Below are 18,305 nucleotides of genomic sequence, written 5' to 3' on the forward strand. Positions count from 1 at the left end.
AAATAAAATAAAATAAAATAAAATAAAATAAAATAAAATAAAATAAAATAAAATAAAATAAAATAAAATAAAATAAAATAAAATAAAATATCTATTAACAGACATTTCTCATTGCAGCTGGCAACCCAAACCAGCACTAAAATACCAGCTGTGGTCTTAAAGGTCCATTTAGTTCAGAGAGTGAGTCACAAATTTTACAGGGGAAATATCCTTCAGAATTCCCTGCTAAGGGCTAACACTGCCCTGGTCTCACCCTTTAGCTCCTTTTCCTCTCCTGTTTGTTCTCAGAACAAAGTAGCTCCTTGTATTTCAAAATGTCTCTTGCAGTCCTTCCAGAAATATAGGACAGGCTCCTTTAACGATCAGGGAAAAGTTGGATTCTGCTGGAGTCACATTAATTTCATCAAACATTTCATTATAATAATTAACTTCATCTTTCAGTCATGCTACTGATGGTCTCGGCTCATCAAAGCCTTTTTTATTTGTCGTGCACTGAAAAAACTCAGATTTACTAATCCAGCAGAAGATTTACATTCATAAATCAATTCTGTTTGTTTATAGAAAAGTTCCACACTTGATCATTTCGTATTTCCCACTACAGCATGGGCAGCTCTCCAAATTACCAGCTTTGTTTTACACTAAATAGTTAACAGAATAAGTAGGGTTTGGTGGTACAGAGAATACTCCTTTTCTTGATTTTTATCAAAATTATTCTGGGCACGGGGTGTTGAAGAAAGAAAAAATAAAAGGGAAGGAAAACCAAACAAAAACCAAAACCAAACAAAAACCAAAACCACCCAAAAAATCCCAACACCCAAAAAACAAACCAACAACCAAAACAAATAAACAAACACATAAACAAATAAAAAGGGAAAGTAGAGGTAACCCAGAGGAATCCTGTTCCAGCCTGGGTTGATACAAGGATCTGTTGTGGATGTGAACTCAGGGCAGCAGAAATCAGGCTCTGGCTGTCTAATTTTGCTGCAAAACCAGAACATTTTGGTACAATCATCAAAATACCCACCCTGCAGAACCACAACAACCACACTCTGGGGCTTGTCTCACTCAGAGCCCAGCACCTCCTTATCTTTCCACTGAGAAAAAGAGTTCTGGAGCAGACAGAGCCTGGGAATGAGGTTTAACCATTGCCAGCCACGGCAAGGGATGGAGATGGAACACAGTGAGTGGGAAAAGTCCATCCCAGAATTACCTCACTAATTAGGGCCCTTCCTAAGAACCAGCCCCATTTCCCTGCTGCAGGGATTTATCTGAGCTTCCACATGTTTGTACTTCAGGGGGAAAAAAGGGGAGAGAGCGGCTGCTGTGTTCCCCTAAAGATCAAAAAACCACCCGCAAACGCACCAGCTGCAGCAGAGGAGTTCAAAAACTCAAAACCAGCCTGAAAAAGGGTTCTTTGTGTCCTTGTCTCACCAATAATTCACTCCACGGGCATCCCAGTGAGGATTTGTCCCTCCTGCTCCCCCAGACCTGTCTGTGTGTCCCTCTCTGGACACAGAAAATTTGGCCTTGGGAATGTCCAGCCAGGACAGGGCTGCACATTTTGCTTTTGTTCCCGTGCTTTCCTCCTTTGGAATTGCCTCCCCTTTGTTTCTACTCAGTCACATTGCTTCTGATTTCCTCTTTTTAAGGCTCTTTGTGATGTACTTGGGAGTCCTGACCGGAGCTACCAAACCTCTGTAAAATACACCCAAAATCTTTGCATTGCACACACTTCTCACACTGGCTGATTAAACAGAGGCCTGATTTTCTTCTGTCTCCTGTTACTCCTTCTTTTTCCCCCCAATATCTGCACCCCAACTAAAAGCAGCAGCTGTCACCCTGATTTTTATTAATATATAATAATTGTAATATTGGCCAGATCATGGCCATGAATATAATTATTATATATTATAAATATATTATTATGTAGATTTTGTTTAGTATTTCTGACTCTTGAACTGCTCAAGTATTTTCCTTTTTGAGGCAGGAATAACAACAGGAAAAAAAAAACCATTTCCCTTTTAGTAAATGATACAATTTATCTCCCATTTTTCCAGTCCTCCTTCAGAATCACAATTATCTCCAACAATCAAGGATCTTCTTTTCAAATACCTCTCCAGCATGAATAAATATAAAGAAAAGTAGCTAAATGTTATCCTGCATGTGAAAATTGTCTTTGTAATTGAAAAATGGTGAATGAAACATCTCTTCCAAAATAGAGAAATAAATACACTTTATATATATTATAATCTGTTAATGGTGTGGGGGGGAAATAATTAAGTGGTCCAGATTTTCCTGTCAGTTTCCTCACCAAAATCCAAGAAAATTCTCTGTGCATTCCTGGGACTGTTCCCAGGTTACAGGACTAAAGAAAAACAGAAGGAGACACACACACTCTAATCTCCCCATGTAAAAATGCTTTTTTCCCCTGAAAATAAAATTATTTTGATGAAAATCTTGTCCTGGCCCTTATCACCACAGTGCTCTTTGGTTATTTAGAGGACAATCATTTATTGAAAACGTTTTCATTTTCTGTGTGTGCTTACAAGCAACCCCAAACCTTTTCCTGCTGCCTGAAGGGGAAAGATCAAACTTTTGTCCTGCTTTGTGTTCAGGAAAAATGTGTTCCCTGGTGAAATAAATGAAGTTAAAGCCAGCAGCACCAGGAGACAGCATGAGGTAGGAATCAGCACAGCTTGGTGACTCTGAAAATGGCTTTGGGATTTACTCTGGGAAGGGTTTGGGGTGTCTCCTGAGAACTCTCCCTTTGGGGATCTCTCCCTTTGGAGCTCCCCCTGCTTGGATTCTTCCCCTCTGACGTGCAGGATTCCCCCAGCACCAGTCCCCAGCAGAATTTCCCCTAAAACGAGCAGCCTGTGGGGTTTGGTGCATGGGAAATAAAGTTGGAAGCCAACAGAAATTTTCTAAATTTATCTCAGTGGGAAAATGAGAGGATTGATTTTTAAAGCCCAGGATGGCCCTATCCAGGAACACACCTGGGTGTGAGAGCTCAGCTCAGCTTGAGCTGCTCAGGCTAGGAAAAACCTACACCATCCCTCTTTTATTGGCAAACAACTCCTGGTGACACCAGCTAAATCAAAATTAATAAAGTCTGAAAGCATTTTGTACCCTCCAACTCTTCTAACTTCAGTATCTTTGACACTGTGACACACTGTGGGATTCGGCAGTCCAGCATTTCCAAGGACAGTTTTCCTAGGACCAGGATGAAAAACTTAATTTTTTCAGGTTAGAAGTTCTATTTTGAGTCTCCAAGAGTTCAGATGCTCTTCTGTTGCAGGTTTGTATCCAAAAAGCACCTTGGCCACTTGGGAATTATGAATTCCCATTGGGTTTGATGAAAGCCCAGAGCAGCTGGAAACATCCCAAAAAGTCCCTCACAGCCCCAAATCTGCCTCCTGCCTGCTTAAACAGTATTTCTCATTTAGGTTAGGTCTGAAAAGTAACTTCTATTTGAGTTGTACTCAGTTGCAGGTTTGTGAAGCTCACAATGTGAATTGCTCATCTTCAATCCATTTTAGGGTCTAAGCCTCAAGGAACTTTGCAAACATCATCAAAATCCTGTTAATTCCATAAAAACCCCACCCAGGGACTCCTTCACCAGCATTGCTATAACCTGCATAGGAGATTTCTACTTCCTCCTCAGCAGACTCCAAGCCGTCTGCCACTCTCACTCTCCTCTTAAAAACAGACAACTAAATTTCCACCCCAGGATCACCCTCCCCACCCTCCCTGGACACAGTTTCCATGGTTCCCATTTCCAGTGCTGTTTTCCAGCTGTCCCAGAGGAGTTTGGTGCCATAACCTGGGTTTCACAGGATTTTCTCCACCACCAGCAGTCAGGGACTGGATCATGAATCAGGGATAGGATCACAAGCCAGGGACAGGAGCATAAATCTGGAGGTCTGAGCTTATCCCAGGGCTGATCCATCCCTTGGTCACCTCCCCAGGATGCTGCCCCTGCCCAGCACCCCTGGCAAGCCCCCCAGCCCGTGCAGGGGGCGAGGGGAGCCCAGCAGCCCCGCAGGGAGGTTACCTGCTCGTTGATGTGGCACACAGCCAGGTTCTGCTCGTCGCAGGAGCAGGACACTCGGATGTACTTCAGCCAGTTCCCAGCCCCTCCCTGGCCAGCATCACCACAGAACTTCTCACTGCCCAGGGCATCAGGAATCTGCAGGAGAACGGGACAGAAAAGGGGTCAGCTGGGGCCAAATGGCAGCTACAGAGCGGACAGAGGGAGGAAAAGGGTTTGCAGGGCACAACTCCAAGCAAGAAATAGAAAGGAGAAATGTGGGTGATAGATATAATTGATAAAGAGGCTTATGACAAGAATAAAAGCAGCTCTCAGCCATTATCTGAAGGTCCTGGTTGGCAGAACCTCCCAGGACACACCTCAGAGTGGTCCATGAGTAAAAGGTTCAGGACTACAAATCTTCTGGAAAACACAGCTCTGGTACCACAGCTCAAGTAATCAAAGCAGGGAACTCCTCCAAACTGCAGTGATTTTAATGACAAGGTCCTTAACGGGTCTATCTTCACATCATGTTTCATCCTTTCATGCAAGATAATTTTTAATTACAAACCTTTCAATAAACTCTCAAATCAAGTCTCTTTCCACAGGGCTGTGAAGTTCTATTTTTAAAAAATGCTTTACCCAATGCACTACTTTCATTTATCTGAGTACAGCCTGAGAAATTCATCAACCACATCTATGTGGCTGAAGCTGAGATACAATTTGGCTGCTGTGAAAAAGAGGAATCCTTCAAACTAAAACCCCTCAGATATTTAAAGTCCAGGTGTGAGGGGGGAACAAAAAGAGTTAAATAAGGAGCTGCAGTCCAAAGAAAGTCACTGCTTTGCCAGGAAGAGACTTTTCCTCTCTTAAGGCAGTTTGGTGACAGAAGCAGAGATGCTCAGCATTCCAGAACAACGTTTGGGATGATCCAGTTTGTAATTCACTCAAAAAAGCACGTTTTAAAAATGACACAGGACAGTCTGAAAACAAGGAGAAGCCCTGTGAGTCCCAGCATAGCAAGGCTCTGCTCTGCTCCTAAGTGGGCCTCCCTGCTCCAGAAACTCCTTTTTTCCTGAGATTCAGATTTCCCTCTATGCCGACCAGCCCCTGTGTCAGTGCAAATTACTTCAGTCATCAAAAGCTCTTAACATGCTTTTACTAGCAATTAATTCTCTCAGAATCTCATGGGATACGATTATATTTTCCCATCTATTTCAAGACACAGAAAAAAGAAAAAGGTGGGAAAACAAAGGAGAGAAAAAATTAAAGCCCAGCGATGACAGCAACAAGTTGAGCCTAAGGCTGGGCCGAGACACCTCAGGGGAAAAGGTCCAGTTCAGACTCTGGCTTCCAGCTCTGAACTCCTGGGAGGACCAGAACTCGCCAGAACCATCAGGACAGCTCCTGGCTCCCTGAGCTGGTCCCAGCAGACATTTCCTGGTCTCATCCCCACCACCAACCCTTTCTTCTCCAGCTCCTGGGCTGAAAAGGAATGGGGGAAAATCCCACAATTAGTACTGAGCTTCTTCCTTCCTAGTCAGAACATGGCACTGAGAGCCACTGGAATGCTGCAATTTCTCCCAGAACATGTTTGGGACTGAACTGATGTGAGAAAAAACCTGTCTGTGCTAAGTTTCTTCATCCTGTGCCTGGGAACACTCAGAGTCATTCACTCACCCCTAACTAGACACTGGAACTTTCTAGACACTCTTGGTCACCTACTGGCAGCACTAAAGGTCTTAGGTGGGCATTGATTGCACAGGAAGTAAATTCTGTGTTGATTGGAAGTTTTAATAATAATAACAAAAAAAAACACCCCAACAATAAAACCTGTTCTTAATGTGGCTGCAACACTACTGAATTTACTCAAGCTGAAATATCAATAACTTCTGTTTTATCTCAGGGAGCTCCAAGGACACTGAGGCTGCCTAAAGCTGGTGAGATAAAGAGCTTCTCTTGGCTTTTTTGATCCCAAATTGAGTGTCCCAGCCAAGACAGACCCTTGAGTGGGGACACACCCAGACACCAAGTGACAGCAGCTTCCAGGGAAACTGGAAAACCAAATGAGATGAATCATCTGTGCTCAGCTGGTCTGAAGCCACTGAAGAGTTTGGGCAGAGTTTGTAGTGGTTTGAGGAACCAGCAGCCCACAAATCTCCCAGTGCCAGTAATTGGGGACATTCAGTGGCCCTGGGAACACAGGATGGCAAATTCAGGACACACAAATATTTTTAACTTCACAGCTCTATCTTACAGATGGTCTCTTTCATTTTCTGAGATCATTTGAGAGGACACTTAGGGCCATTGAATGGAAGGGACCTTAAGGATCATTTAGTTCCAACCACCTGCCCTGGGCAGAGAGTTTGGCGAAAGCCCAGAATTCAGCTCAAATTCATTTTGCTGGGTCGTGTTCACCAGTTGTGCCTCAGGAGGAGGTTCTGCCATAGCTCGAAATCACCTGAAACTCTGTGGTTTTATCTGTGTGGCGCATTAAAACCCAAGCTGGGGCTGTGAAATCTGACAGATCAAAACGAGAGAAAAAGAGGTGCTGTGAGAGCCTGAGAACCTGAGCTGCTGTTCTCACACACACTCACTGCCCTCCGTAAATAGAACCTGGCACCACGGCCCAAAGTCCAGAAGTGGGGACTGTACCCAGCCAGCCCTCATCCCTCTGCTGGCACCGACCAGGACCCTCTGAAAATGGAACAAATGGGGTGATCAGCTGGTCTCAGAGTGCTGCAGGACCAGCTCCAGAGCCAGGGCAGCTCCTGGGCCAGCTCAGCCCACCGTGGCCAACAGCTCTAATTAAAGATCAGATTCACACGCTCCCGCTCGTCACCGATGGTCTCTATCAAAGTTATTTCACAGCTTAAAAGCACAGAAGAACACAGCAGCAGTCACCCAGCACTATCTGCAGTATCTTTTCTTTCTTCTGTCAAATGTTCACACAGAATAATATTTTAAGTCTCTCTTCCCACTCCCCCACCTGAGAAAACTCCGGAAAAACAAAGTGAAACCTTTTACCACATCTTCTTCCAGTTCAGACCAGAAGGAAATCAGAAATTTCCTCTGGTGAAATTCTGCAAACCAACTGTTTAAAGTCTCTGTCAGTAACTAAAAAGAATTCCAGTTTGAAAATGCTCCTGGGATGCTCATGGAGAATTGGTTTTTCTGGGTTCTTTTGAAGAACCAAGAGACACCCTGTGCTCCAGGGGTGGAGAAAGGAAACGGAGGCAAAAAGTTTTGGGAATGGGCAAATTAAAGATCCCAGATGGAAGCACAGCTTCCACCCCACTCCTGGAAGGCTCAGCTCCCTACAGCCACCCACCTGGGGATGCTCTCACCACATCTTCAGCTCTATTAAATCTGTTTATTCACAGTTAAAACCAGAACTAGGTCCCTCCCTATCCAGAACCCAGCGGCAGCTTTAATCCAAAACTATCCACTCCTGTTTTCCTGGGCAGGTAAAAGCTGACATCAGATATTTAGCACCAACAGCAAAAAACCCCAGAGATGCCACAGGAAGAAAAAACCCATCAGAAAATCCAGTGTAATTATTAGCAGGATTCTGACTTGGTGGAGCTGACATGGAATTTCTGCCTGTGCTCTCTGCTAAGGCTGGCTCTGTATCAGTGGAGATGTCTCTCCTGAGAGTAATTTGGCTTATACATCAAAAGAAGTTGTCAGAGGGAAAGGAGATGTGAAAAAAAGGTGGGAAGATACTGGAGAGGAGAAAACAAAATAAAATCAGTTTATAATTAGTAAGTGGTGCTGATTTTGCAAGTCTATAACCATCACATGCTGTTATTCCAGTCAGTTTTGGGGAATGTATTTTACCTCCTTGATCCCTTTGGCTCTGAGGCCCAGCATACTTGTCCCACAGAGCTGGGCTCCCTGCAGGAACAAGATTTGCCCCTTTTTCTTTGTCCCCATGTTAAATCCCAGCAGTCTGGGACAGCCCCTTCCGTGGAGATGTGCTGGAAAAGCAGACTTTCATCTGGCCTGCAGCCTGTGGTCATGCTCAGAAAGTTAATTATTGAGGGAGCACTTCCTCTGGCTGCTGTTTCCTTTTATTCCTCCCACCCCATCATGGATTTCTCCCCGCTTCTTTTTTCATCACTGAACACACCAAAACTTCAGGTCATCTTTTCTCCTTCTGCTGCAGATGGTGAGTTCAGTCTTTGTTTATTAACCCACAGCACCTCCTAGCATTTTTGTCCTCAAATCCAACAGCTCATCTAAGAATTCCCAATTCCCCTTCCCTTCTCTGCCAGTAACAGTGCCATGATTTTGTCTTGTGGTGTTCTCTGGGTTTCACAGAACTCTCCTTGCTCTGAAGTCCCCCAGCCTTCTTCTCTCCAGTCTACCCCTCCAAACAAATGCACCTTCATGTTCCCTGGGATTACAGGGCTTTGACCGGCCCTCTGCAAAGACACGGATTTGGGATGCAGAGCCAGAGCTCTGGCTGTGGCTGTGCTTCAGACCCATCCCCAGGCAGCCAAAAGGAAATTGTTGTCATGTTCCAGGGCTCACTTTGCAGCTTCATCTGCCGTCTGCTGAGCAGCGCTCGGGGTTTGGATCCAAAAGGCTCCTTGATCTCGCAGAGGCTCTGCTCCGTAATTTATTAACATCAGAAATGCTGAGTTATGGGGCAGAAGTTATGGAAAAATCCTCTCGAACGTTTACAATTTTTTTTGCACATCATTTGAGGTTTCCTGCCCCTCTAATTTGTGGGCTCTCTGTTGGGTTGTTTCTTTCACATTTTAATGGGCAGCGTCCAAGGTTTGGCCCCGGCAGAGGTGTGCCGGGGGGCTGGAATGCCTGCGGATCTGTCGTCAGTTGGCTTAATGGATTCCTAGTGTGCATGGAGAAACGGAGCAACCAGGAGTTTGCCATCACTGACCCAGCGTCCTGTTGCTATAACATCCCTCCCCAGAAGCCCAGAGTGTAATAAACCTTCTCATCCCATGGTCGCAGAATCTGCCTCTGACAGCTTGGCTGATGTGCACATTTTATTTGGCAGGAGTTGGAGATTTTTCCTTTTTTTTCCCCCCTTTTTTTGCTTTAATGACCCACGAGCTGATTTAGAGCAATAAACTGTTGCCATGAAGTTTTGTTGTGTTTCTTTTAAATAAAGGGAAGGGAGGGACTGCTGCAATTTATGACTTTCAGAAGTAACTGAAACAGAAAGTCCATTCTTGCCACGAAATGAAGAGAAAAAGACTTCATCCAGAGAAACACCTCTGTCAATGTGTAGACACGAAGCCTAGATGAACTCATAAATTCAGCACTCTGCCTGCAATTAAGCAGGCTTCCTGGTGATTTGACAAAGAGTTAATGAGAAACGTGTCAGACAAAAACAGGTCATAGCACTGGAAAGCACTGGGAAGAGCAGCTGAGCCAAACCCAACTTGTCTGCTCAGGGCCACAGGAAAAGCTTGGAGTGTACTCAGTACTACTTTGAGTGATGTACAGTATACTTCTTGTGCAAATGGAAGGTCCTGGAAGGCGCTCCCAGATCCAAACCCACCAGATAAAAAGAGGCTGCAGAGATCTCACCACCACCCTGTGTGAGATGGTCACACCCTTATCCTCAACATGACCCTCCGGGACATGGGCACTGAAAGTTCTAAGGGTTGCTAAATGGCTGCAGGATCACAGAGCTCAGTTCATCTCCCTGGCTCTGGGAGCAGGATCCCATCCTCAGGAGTCTCCTCACCACCCCTATCCCATCCCCTCTGGGGCAGACCCTGGGGTTTCCAGCAGCACAGCTCAGGACCCACCGTCTCTGCGACAAAACCCCAGTGTATCCAAACACTGGGAATGCTCAGAGGGGAGGAACACAAACCTTTATGACCCTCCTCCTGCCAAACAAGCATGTTTCTGCTTCCTTCAAACTAAGCTAAGAGCTGGGAGAACCATGAACACTAGTTGCAATCAGCTGGATTGCAGTGGGGCCAGTGGGATAGGTGATGCCAGGCAGAGGCTGCTGAGCCCCATGACAGTGTGGAGGCAGGTGACACTGCCAAGCCTGGTGACACTGCTGAACCCAGTGACATTGTGCAACCCAGTGACACTGCTGAGCTTGGTAACACTGCTGGCTTTGCTGACAGGGTTGAGTTTGGAGCTGCTGCTGGCTCATGGGAGGCAGAGCGCTGCTGTAGCCAATGAGAGAGAGACCAACTCAGGTTTTTAAAAGGCTGGATGTTTTTGAACTTCCACTCCCACCCAAGCCACATGTCTGGAGTGGGAATTTTCCACTGGTGTGTGCATTTCTGAGTTGCTGCTGGGCTGCTGCATCCTCTGGCTTCACAAAGGGTCTGGAGGAAAAACATCCCAGGGAAGGCTGGTGCTGGGACATATTTCTCATATGAGAAGAAATAATCTTCTCATTCTTTTTTCTCCACCACATCCAAAGCACATGAGGAATCACATGACAAAAGGCTGTTTTCTTCCCCAAGTCCCTGTCCAGGTTCCAAGCAGAGGAGCCTGGATGGCTCACACGAGCTTGGGAAGCAAGGCTGGATTCCTGGAGAGCGTTTGAATCCAGCGGTGCCTTTTGAAGGGCTTCCCACTATTAATGGCTCTTCTCTTACACACCAGCGCAGTAAGTATTTCCCAGCTCTCTGTTCTGCATCAGGATAAAAAGGGCAGAAAAAAGCTGCTGCGTCCTTCAGGCACCACAGACTCACTCCAGCTGAAGGAACCTGACCCTACACTCAAAGCCTCAGAAAGAACCAAACAGCAGCAAAAATAATTCAGGACATCATTTACATTAAATTTACATTTGCACCCAGGAAATTCACAGATCTCCAGGAAAGTATCTCCTGCTCTCCACAGCAGAAAGGCACCATGGATACATGGCAGAGCAATGGGGCAAAGAGGAGAGATCAAGAAATCTTGAGAAAAAATCCACCCTGTTATGCTTTCCCTCCCCTGGACCTATAATTCCTTCTATTCCCATCTTGGAGATGCAGTTTTGCTTCCCAGAAGACACTCTGAATGACACAGGATACCACAGAAGGTGCTGCCAATCCTGATTCCTATTGATGCACAAAATCAATCCCACCCCCTCGTTTCTCTCCCCCACTCTCCTCCTCCTAGAGGGCAATCAGCTCCCCTTGCACAGCAACATCTCATCACCACACAGAAAAACACCGAGAAATATGTCAAAACAGAAGACGATTTCCAAGCTGATGGCAGGCATTTATCTCAACAAAAGCTCATTTTTCACCAGTAACGTAATTCATACCACACTGATTTAAATTAAACAGTAAACCATAAAAAACTGTGCTCGGATCAAATCCCAGGGCTGCATCAGATATTGTACACATGAGGCGAGGAAGGGATTTCCAGTTTTTTGTAATATACACACACAAAAACTAATGTTTTCCTCCACACCGAAAGAGTTCAGGTCATCCCATTTTTGTATCCTACAGCATTTTGGCTCATTCCAAAAGAATTGTAATTGTAAAGTTCTAAATAGATGAGAAAAAAAGGGAACTCGGGAGAAATCTTCCTCTGATTAAAAAAAGGACAGAGGCTACCACAGACAGGGGAGGGTTTGGAGTCTCAGGACATTTCACTGCATTGGGCAGAGGGAGCAGCAGCAAGAGGTGCAGCAGTGCTGAGCTCCCAGGGCTGTTCCAAGGGGTTAAAAAGGACACAAACCAGTTGCATCCCAGAGCTTTTGTGGTGATCCAAAACGCTTTAGGGTCTGATTCCTCTGCTGCTATTTCCAAAGGATGATTCGGGCTAAAATGGCTCACTAATGACTGGATGCCAATTAGCCCAGGGGAAGGAAGAGCAGGGCAGCTTTCGTGGCAGAAGGGAGCAGAGGATGAACAGAACTTTATTGTATGAAGACGGGAACATTTTCTGATGGTAATTTGTCCAAGAGTCCTCTTAGCACTGAGGCACAGCTGCTTCCCTTATCCATACTCAAAACGTACTTAATTCTGCCATAAGGAAAACCTCAAAAATAAATTCTGATCATCTTCTTGAGGTGCATCCTGGGAGTTCCACTGGATCAGGACAGACAAAGGCAGCCACTGCTTGCTTTAAATACTTTCTTATTACTCCAGCTTGGTTTTAGCAATGTTTTGGGAACAGAGCTGTGGAACACCTCGAGCATGGAGGCCTCTCCAGGGTGATTTATGGGCAGCACTCAGTGCCAAACCCATCTGCTGCATTTCACACCCGGGCCAGAAAAGTAGCAGAGCCTTCAACTGCCCATTCTTGGTGCTGACATCAGCTTTAAAGCATCAGCCTGGCAAAGGCCACTGGAGATCCCAGCAGGAGAAGACCCCCATGAAATGACAATGTCTTATGGTCTCTTCTGAGCCTCTTCCTTGAGAAGAATCTGGACTGCCAACAGCCCTGGCAAATCCACTGCCTCCCCCTGCAAATGCTCTGGGATTACACTGGATTGTTAATAACACATGAAACAAATTCCAACAACACTGATCCAGGTACCCCATGGAGAGATGAATGAATTCAAAGAGCTGAGGGGCTTGAAATAGCACCCATTTTCCCTTTAATTAATAGACTTGGGGATATATGGTCCAAGTTCAAGTAAGAGGGGGACACAGATAAGGCAGCCTGTGCCCTGGGGTGTATTTGATGGACACATCTGAGTGTTTCACTCCTGAAAACTAGGAGTGTTATTCTTAAAGCTTGATACCTGGAGTTACCCTGCAGCCTGGTTCTGGTGGTTGGGCCATGTTTGAACACCTCAGAACACCACAAATCAAACTTTCTTCCAGGAATGAAAATTACTGGGAATCAGAAGCGAAGGGAACTAAAGTTACCAACAGGAAAGGATGTAAGCAGTTCAACAAGGGCAAGGTGTTGAATCCCTGGAGAGGCTGGAAGGAATGTAGACTTTTATTCCATGTGTGACTGGTGCCAATTGTACCCATGCAATGACAACCACTGTGTTGGTCTCACTTCTGTCTTCTCCCAGAGCTTCTGCACCCTGCTTTAGGAGCTGCTCAAACAAGGACTGACTGGTACCACCACACAACAACAAGATACAACCATGGGAAGAAGGGAATCCCCATCAAAAACCTGCCAGAGGTGTGGTTCAGAGTGGCAAGGCAAGCCTCAAGCCACACAGGACACTCTTCTAGCACTAATTTTAAAAGGTTAATAGGGGATGATTATCCCTCCTTACTTTCCCCATCATCATGGATAACAAGAAGCCAGCAATCCAGGAACACTCACCTGGACCTGTGCACCTCTCCTCCTGTTGCCTTTAAAAGCCTTGCATTTACAGGCCCAAAGGCTACATATCTCCTTCCAAAAACCATGACCAGACACAATCAGAAAAGAGATAAAAAAAAAAAAAAAAAAAAAGAAAAAAAAAAAGGAAAAATAAAGGAAAAAAAACCGATAAAAAGGAGGGAAAAAACCCCACCAAAAAGCAGCCCAAGCAGGGCTGTACCTTCCCCCACGAGCACAGCTGCACCCTGGCTCCCCTCACACAGGAAACCCCCCCAAAGGGCCACGCTGGGACGGGGAAGCCGAGTCCTCGTAACCTTTCTTATCAGCAGCTGTTCGGCAGCCCTGCTCTTGTGCTCTTTAAAAGGTGTGAAACAGAAGAGTTTGTGAGCTGGGCTGGCACTGAGAAAGAGAATGAAAGGATATTCGAGGTTCCCCCACCGGCAGTGGACTGAAAACAGGGCCGGCAGCCCCCTCTCTGAGGAGCTCAGGAAACAAAGCAGCCCAAGAGAGATTTTCTCTCACAAGGTGCTGCTCACCCCTCAGAGAGCTGAGATGTGTGATCACTTTAGAGCGATATTTACCGAAAGCATGACCCAGAGAAGGTGCGAAATGAGGCGCTGAGGCCTGTGGGCCTGTCCCACCTCTGCCCTACACCCTGCATGGCAGCTGGCCGCTGGTTTATCTTATAAATATCACCAAACGTGAGGGCAAGAGGTCTTCCCAGCACAAGGAAAGGGCTGCCCCTTCCTGTGAGGGAATTTGGGGGTGCTCAGTGTGGGCAGGGCAGGAGAGGCACGGCCCAGGGACTCAGAGCACCAGCTGCTCCCCTTGCCTCAGGCTGCTGGAAGGACAGCAAGGACCTGGGATGAGGGAGCTGTTGCACAGTTAAAAATTCCTCTCTGCTGTGGGTTTTTAAAGCGCCCAGGCTTATCCCAGCCCTTTGCTTTTGGATATTGGCTGAAGAGTGAGACTGAGGGCAAAGAAGCAGATCTTCAGGGCACTTCCAGGAAAAATCTGCTCCCAGAAAAATCTGCTCCAGTGCTAGTTTGCCTCCTGAGGGACATGAAGATTATTCACATGACCTAAATCTTGAGCAAGAACTTCTTCAATATGTAACCATTACACTCAGTTTGTCTTCAATGTGAGCATCACTGAAATCAGAGCTGGGGACACAAGGGTGGACATTTTGCCTCAAGTTTGCTTCTACGTGAGAAAAGAGGGTTTTGGAGTCAGTTCTCACCTAAAGATATGAAAGTATTTTACAGAAGGGGAGTCCCTCCTGACTCCAGCCTGACAACAGCCTGTGGGTTTAGCAACAATCTCACTCACAGATACACAAAGAAAGTGTGCAAAGTGTTCTACCCTCAGATTTATGCAGTGAGTACGGTTATTTCCCCCCAACACTGTGAGTCACACTTGTAAAGAAGTTCTAGGGTGCTCATTTTCCACCAGAATCTCTGAATCAATAATTTTCTGCTGGTTGGTTGATGAGACATCTAAGAGAGGTTCACAAACTTTCAAGTCAACCCTTGTTCCTTCTTTCCAAATTCTCACAAGGAGGGACTGATTTAATTATTTTCCCCTGCAGCTCTTCCCCCTCTGCAGCTGAAAGCAAAGCAGTATCTTGTCTGACATCACCAAAAGAGCTGAAATCTCAGCCATAAGGAAGTACAAGGGTAAAACTGCACAGTCCCAAGTGCCACTGGGATGAACTTTACCCCGAGCCAATTCACCTACTTATGAAATGATACATCCCAGGGAATTGATTCTAATGATAAATCTGCCCTTTGAATATGCTGAGAAACAACATTTCAAAATCTCCAGCTCAGATCTGATCCCATCTCTGGGTCAAAAGACAGCTGAGCAGAGTGCTGGAGTTGAGGTAAGGGCTCGGCTAGAGCTACAGGAGAGCATTGAGTGAGAGGGACCCGATGCCTCTGCTCAGGTTGTTTTACTGAGGCAATGCCAGCACATCTGGTTCTCTGACAGCAGGCCTCAAAACAAACCTGATCTGACACTCCAGATAGCTCACACTGCCCCAGCAGGGGCAGGTTTGAGTTAAGGAGATGCTGATAACCTCCACTCAGAATTCCTTATCTTCCACAGACACCTGTGCCCAGCCCCAGAGACAGCAGCCAGCAGCTCCATCCTCCCCCTGCCCTCCCTGAGCCACGTCCTGACCTGGCAGGAGACCTCTGCTCCTTTGAATTTGGGCTGTTTTAAACCAGTTGGGAGGGACAAAAATTATATCAGCATCTGCCTTTAGAGCTAATTTCTCATCTCTCAGAAAGCCAGACTTCCATTCAAAGGTGGAGTTGAGGATGAGAAGTATTTTCTTTATATGTCAGGATTCCCTGGGCAGGAAAAAGGAACCCTCTTCCTTTCTGGGGCACTCTGATCTTTAAGGTCTCTTCCAACCCAGACCAATCTAGGATTATTTTCTCAGTCAACTCTCAGTTACAATAAATGTGAGGATGGTTTTGTCTCTTAAAATCAAATGTTCTTGGGAAAAAAAAATTGGATTTGAGGTATTTAGAAGGTTCACCTGATAATGATCTCAAAGATTTCCTCATTAATAAATGGAAAAGCTTCTTCTTTTTTTTTTTTGTGACAGATTCCTTCTTATTTTAAAATTTAAAATCCTCAATTATAGAACACGAGACTTAAAACCCTCTCAACCCTATTAAAAAGCATTAATTTAATGCTAAGTAGAAATTATCACATTTTTAAACAGTGCTTCAGCATCCAAAACAAACAAACATGGTGAGGACGTTATTGTCTCCATTCCCTTCACAGACACACAAAATTTGAAGCAAATGCTTGAAATGGTGCTGAAACAGTTTCTTGTGCTCTAATCCTGCAGCTTTTAAATGAACTCATGGTATAAATGATTCCTGCCTGTATCTTGCAACCCTGGAAGTTCTCTGAGGATGAACATAAATTCAGTTATACCAAATTAAATGGGAACATACATAAGCCACATAACATTTTAATTGGGGGTGATTGTTCACTTTTTTTGGAAGGACTGTACAATAGCTGAGTCCACAAAGATGATATGACACATCTGCTTTCTCCCTGAAGCTGCCTGCTTTTATTAATTACCCTGCAGAGATATATTTATATTGATGTAGTCAGTGTGTGAACAAAACCTCATGGACCAAAAATGGTTTAATTAAGGGAGGAAAATGTGGTTTATGGGTGCTGAGGAAATCTGGACTTTTTACTCAGTAAAAGTTTCATAAGTAATTAGATAAAAATAAATCCTAGGCAAATATTTGCACCAAATATGTCTTTGACATTTCATGCGGGACAATCACATGAAAAAAAGTCAATAATCCATTGGCTGCACCTGGGGGTGAGTTCAGACCACTCCAGCTCTCTCATTCACTTTTCCTCTGCTCTGATTAACATATCTGCATCTGCTGCCCCAAACTGCTTCCTCCCTACACTCCTGTGTCAGTGTTAACTTCCCAAAATCAGGTAGAGGCAGGCCCAAGCTGTGCCCTGTGCCACTCTGCCTCGTGATGCCCAGCACCAGCAGTTACTGCTGGGCTGGGGAAGGAGCAAATGGGAGCAGAGGCTCTGCCAGAGCTTTTCCCTGCCTGTTTCAAGAGCCAGAAGAAGATCCTGCCTGTAAATGGCACAGAAATGCTGGCAAGCCACTTTGCAGAGGAACAAACACCACAGCTGGTGACACTCAGCTGTGTACAAAGCACACCTGGCTGTCCCGGCCCGGGCCTTGCTCCGTGGCCAACAGCAGACACTGAACACAGTGCTGAAGGGAAGAGTTTCACCCTGTCCCCATCCCAGGGAGGCAGAAAACAAGGCAGGAAAGCCCAGAGCACCTGGAGGGCCCCCGGAGCTGCCCTGCATGCTGCACAACGCACTCTTTGTGGTGGATGATGCTCCTGCGAGAGACGCTGCCTCAGCCCAAAGCCCAGCCAGAGATGGAGATCTCACACACTAATAAATAAAAATAAATATCTGACCTCAAGTAAAAGATCCTTCGTTTGACACTCCTGATAATTTTTTATGCTTCAAGCTCAGTTTTTACTGGATGGGATCCAACCATCCTATGGAAATGGAACAGTCTTTTTCTTTAGGTGAACAAAAGTCCTTTTCTAGTCCTGAGGGCTGGCGAGTTTATCCAAATATTCTCAGTTTACTACTAGCCCCTTTTTAAGCCGATACACTCAATACAAGCACACTTTGTACCTGTGGGGCAGCGCCAGGGCAGAACTGAGCCCGGCGCGGGGCCGGAGACGCCTGGCTGGGAGGGACCATGGGCTGCCCCACAGAGCCCCTGCCCTCCTCATCCTCTCCCTTGTTGTCTTCATCCTCCCCCTGCCCTCCTCATCCTCCCCCCTTCCTCCTCATCCTCCCCTTTGTTGTCTTTGTCCTCCCCTCGTCCTCCTCATTCTCCCCCTTTTCCTCTTCCTCCCCCCCTTGCTCTCCTCATCCTTTCTCTTGTCCTTCTCATCTTTGCCCCTGCCCTCCTCATCCTCCTTGTTGTCTTCATCCTCCCCCCCTGCCCTCTTCCTCCTCCCCCATTTCCTCTTCATCCTCCTCTTGCTCTCCTCATCCTCCCCCCATCCTCATCCTCCTGCCCCCTTCTCCTCTTCATCCTCTCCCCATCCTCATCCTCCCCGGCATGGCTGCCCACATCTGATAGCTCCCCAGAAAGAAACCACAGAGACAGTGCAGTGCCTCCTCCCCTCCTGCCATGTCCCCGGGAAGAATGTTTGGAGATGCTAAACGGGCTTTTCCATGTTTCTCCATCAGTTCTTATTTCTCGTCCAGCCAAGTGAGTGGCTGCCAAGTGCATGAAGTAATGAGAAAGCTTCGGGAGAGGGGCTGACTTCACTCCAGCGGAGCTGCAGAAACACACCCAGCGTGTCCTGGCCTGTCAACACGGCGCTGCACGGGACCTCATTAGCGGATTTTGACTTTCCCAGCCGGAGGAGACGCGTTCCTGGGTTCCACCGTCCCCCTGCCCTGCTTTCCCTTCCCTGTCACACCTTCCCGCATCCTTCCCTGCCCTTCCCTG

General features: G+C 46.2%; 1 protein-coding gene and 1 long non-coding RNA gene across 4 annotated transcripts in view; one reads left to right on the top strand and one right to left on the bottom strand.

The window, feature by feature from the left end:
• The window catches only part of PRDM16 (PR/SET domain 16), a 183,224-nt gene that overhangs the window by 44,728 nt on the left and 120,191 nt on the right, over nucleotides 1–18,305 (bottom strand). For all 3 annotated transcript variants that reach the window (XM_015648117.2, XM_015648116.2, XM_015648119.2), the window contains exon 3: nucleotides 4,055–4,189. In XM_015648117.2, the coding sequence (XP_015503603.1) occupies nucleotides 4,055–4,189 (135 nt within the window). The remainder of the gene's footprint in view (nucleotides 1–4,054; nucleotides 4,190–18,305) is intronic.
• Nucleotides 8,108–9,143, top strand: LOC117245388. The gene is made up of 2 exons (XR_004500053.1): nucleotides 8,108–8,201; nucleotides 8,354–9,143. It is a non-coding gene; the product is annotated as an uncharacterized LOC117245388 (long non-coding RNA).

Source organism: Parus major, chromosome 21 (genome assembly GCF_001522545.3).
Source record: "Parus major isolate Abel chromosome 21, Parus_major1.1, whole genome shotgun sequence".
NCBI classification, from domain to species: Eukaryota; Metazoa; Chordata; class Aves; order Passeriformes; family Paridae; genus Parus; species Parus major.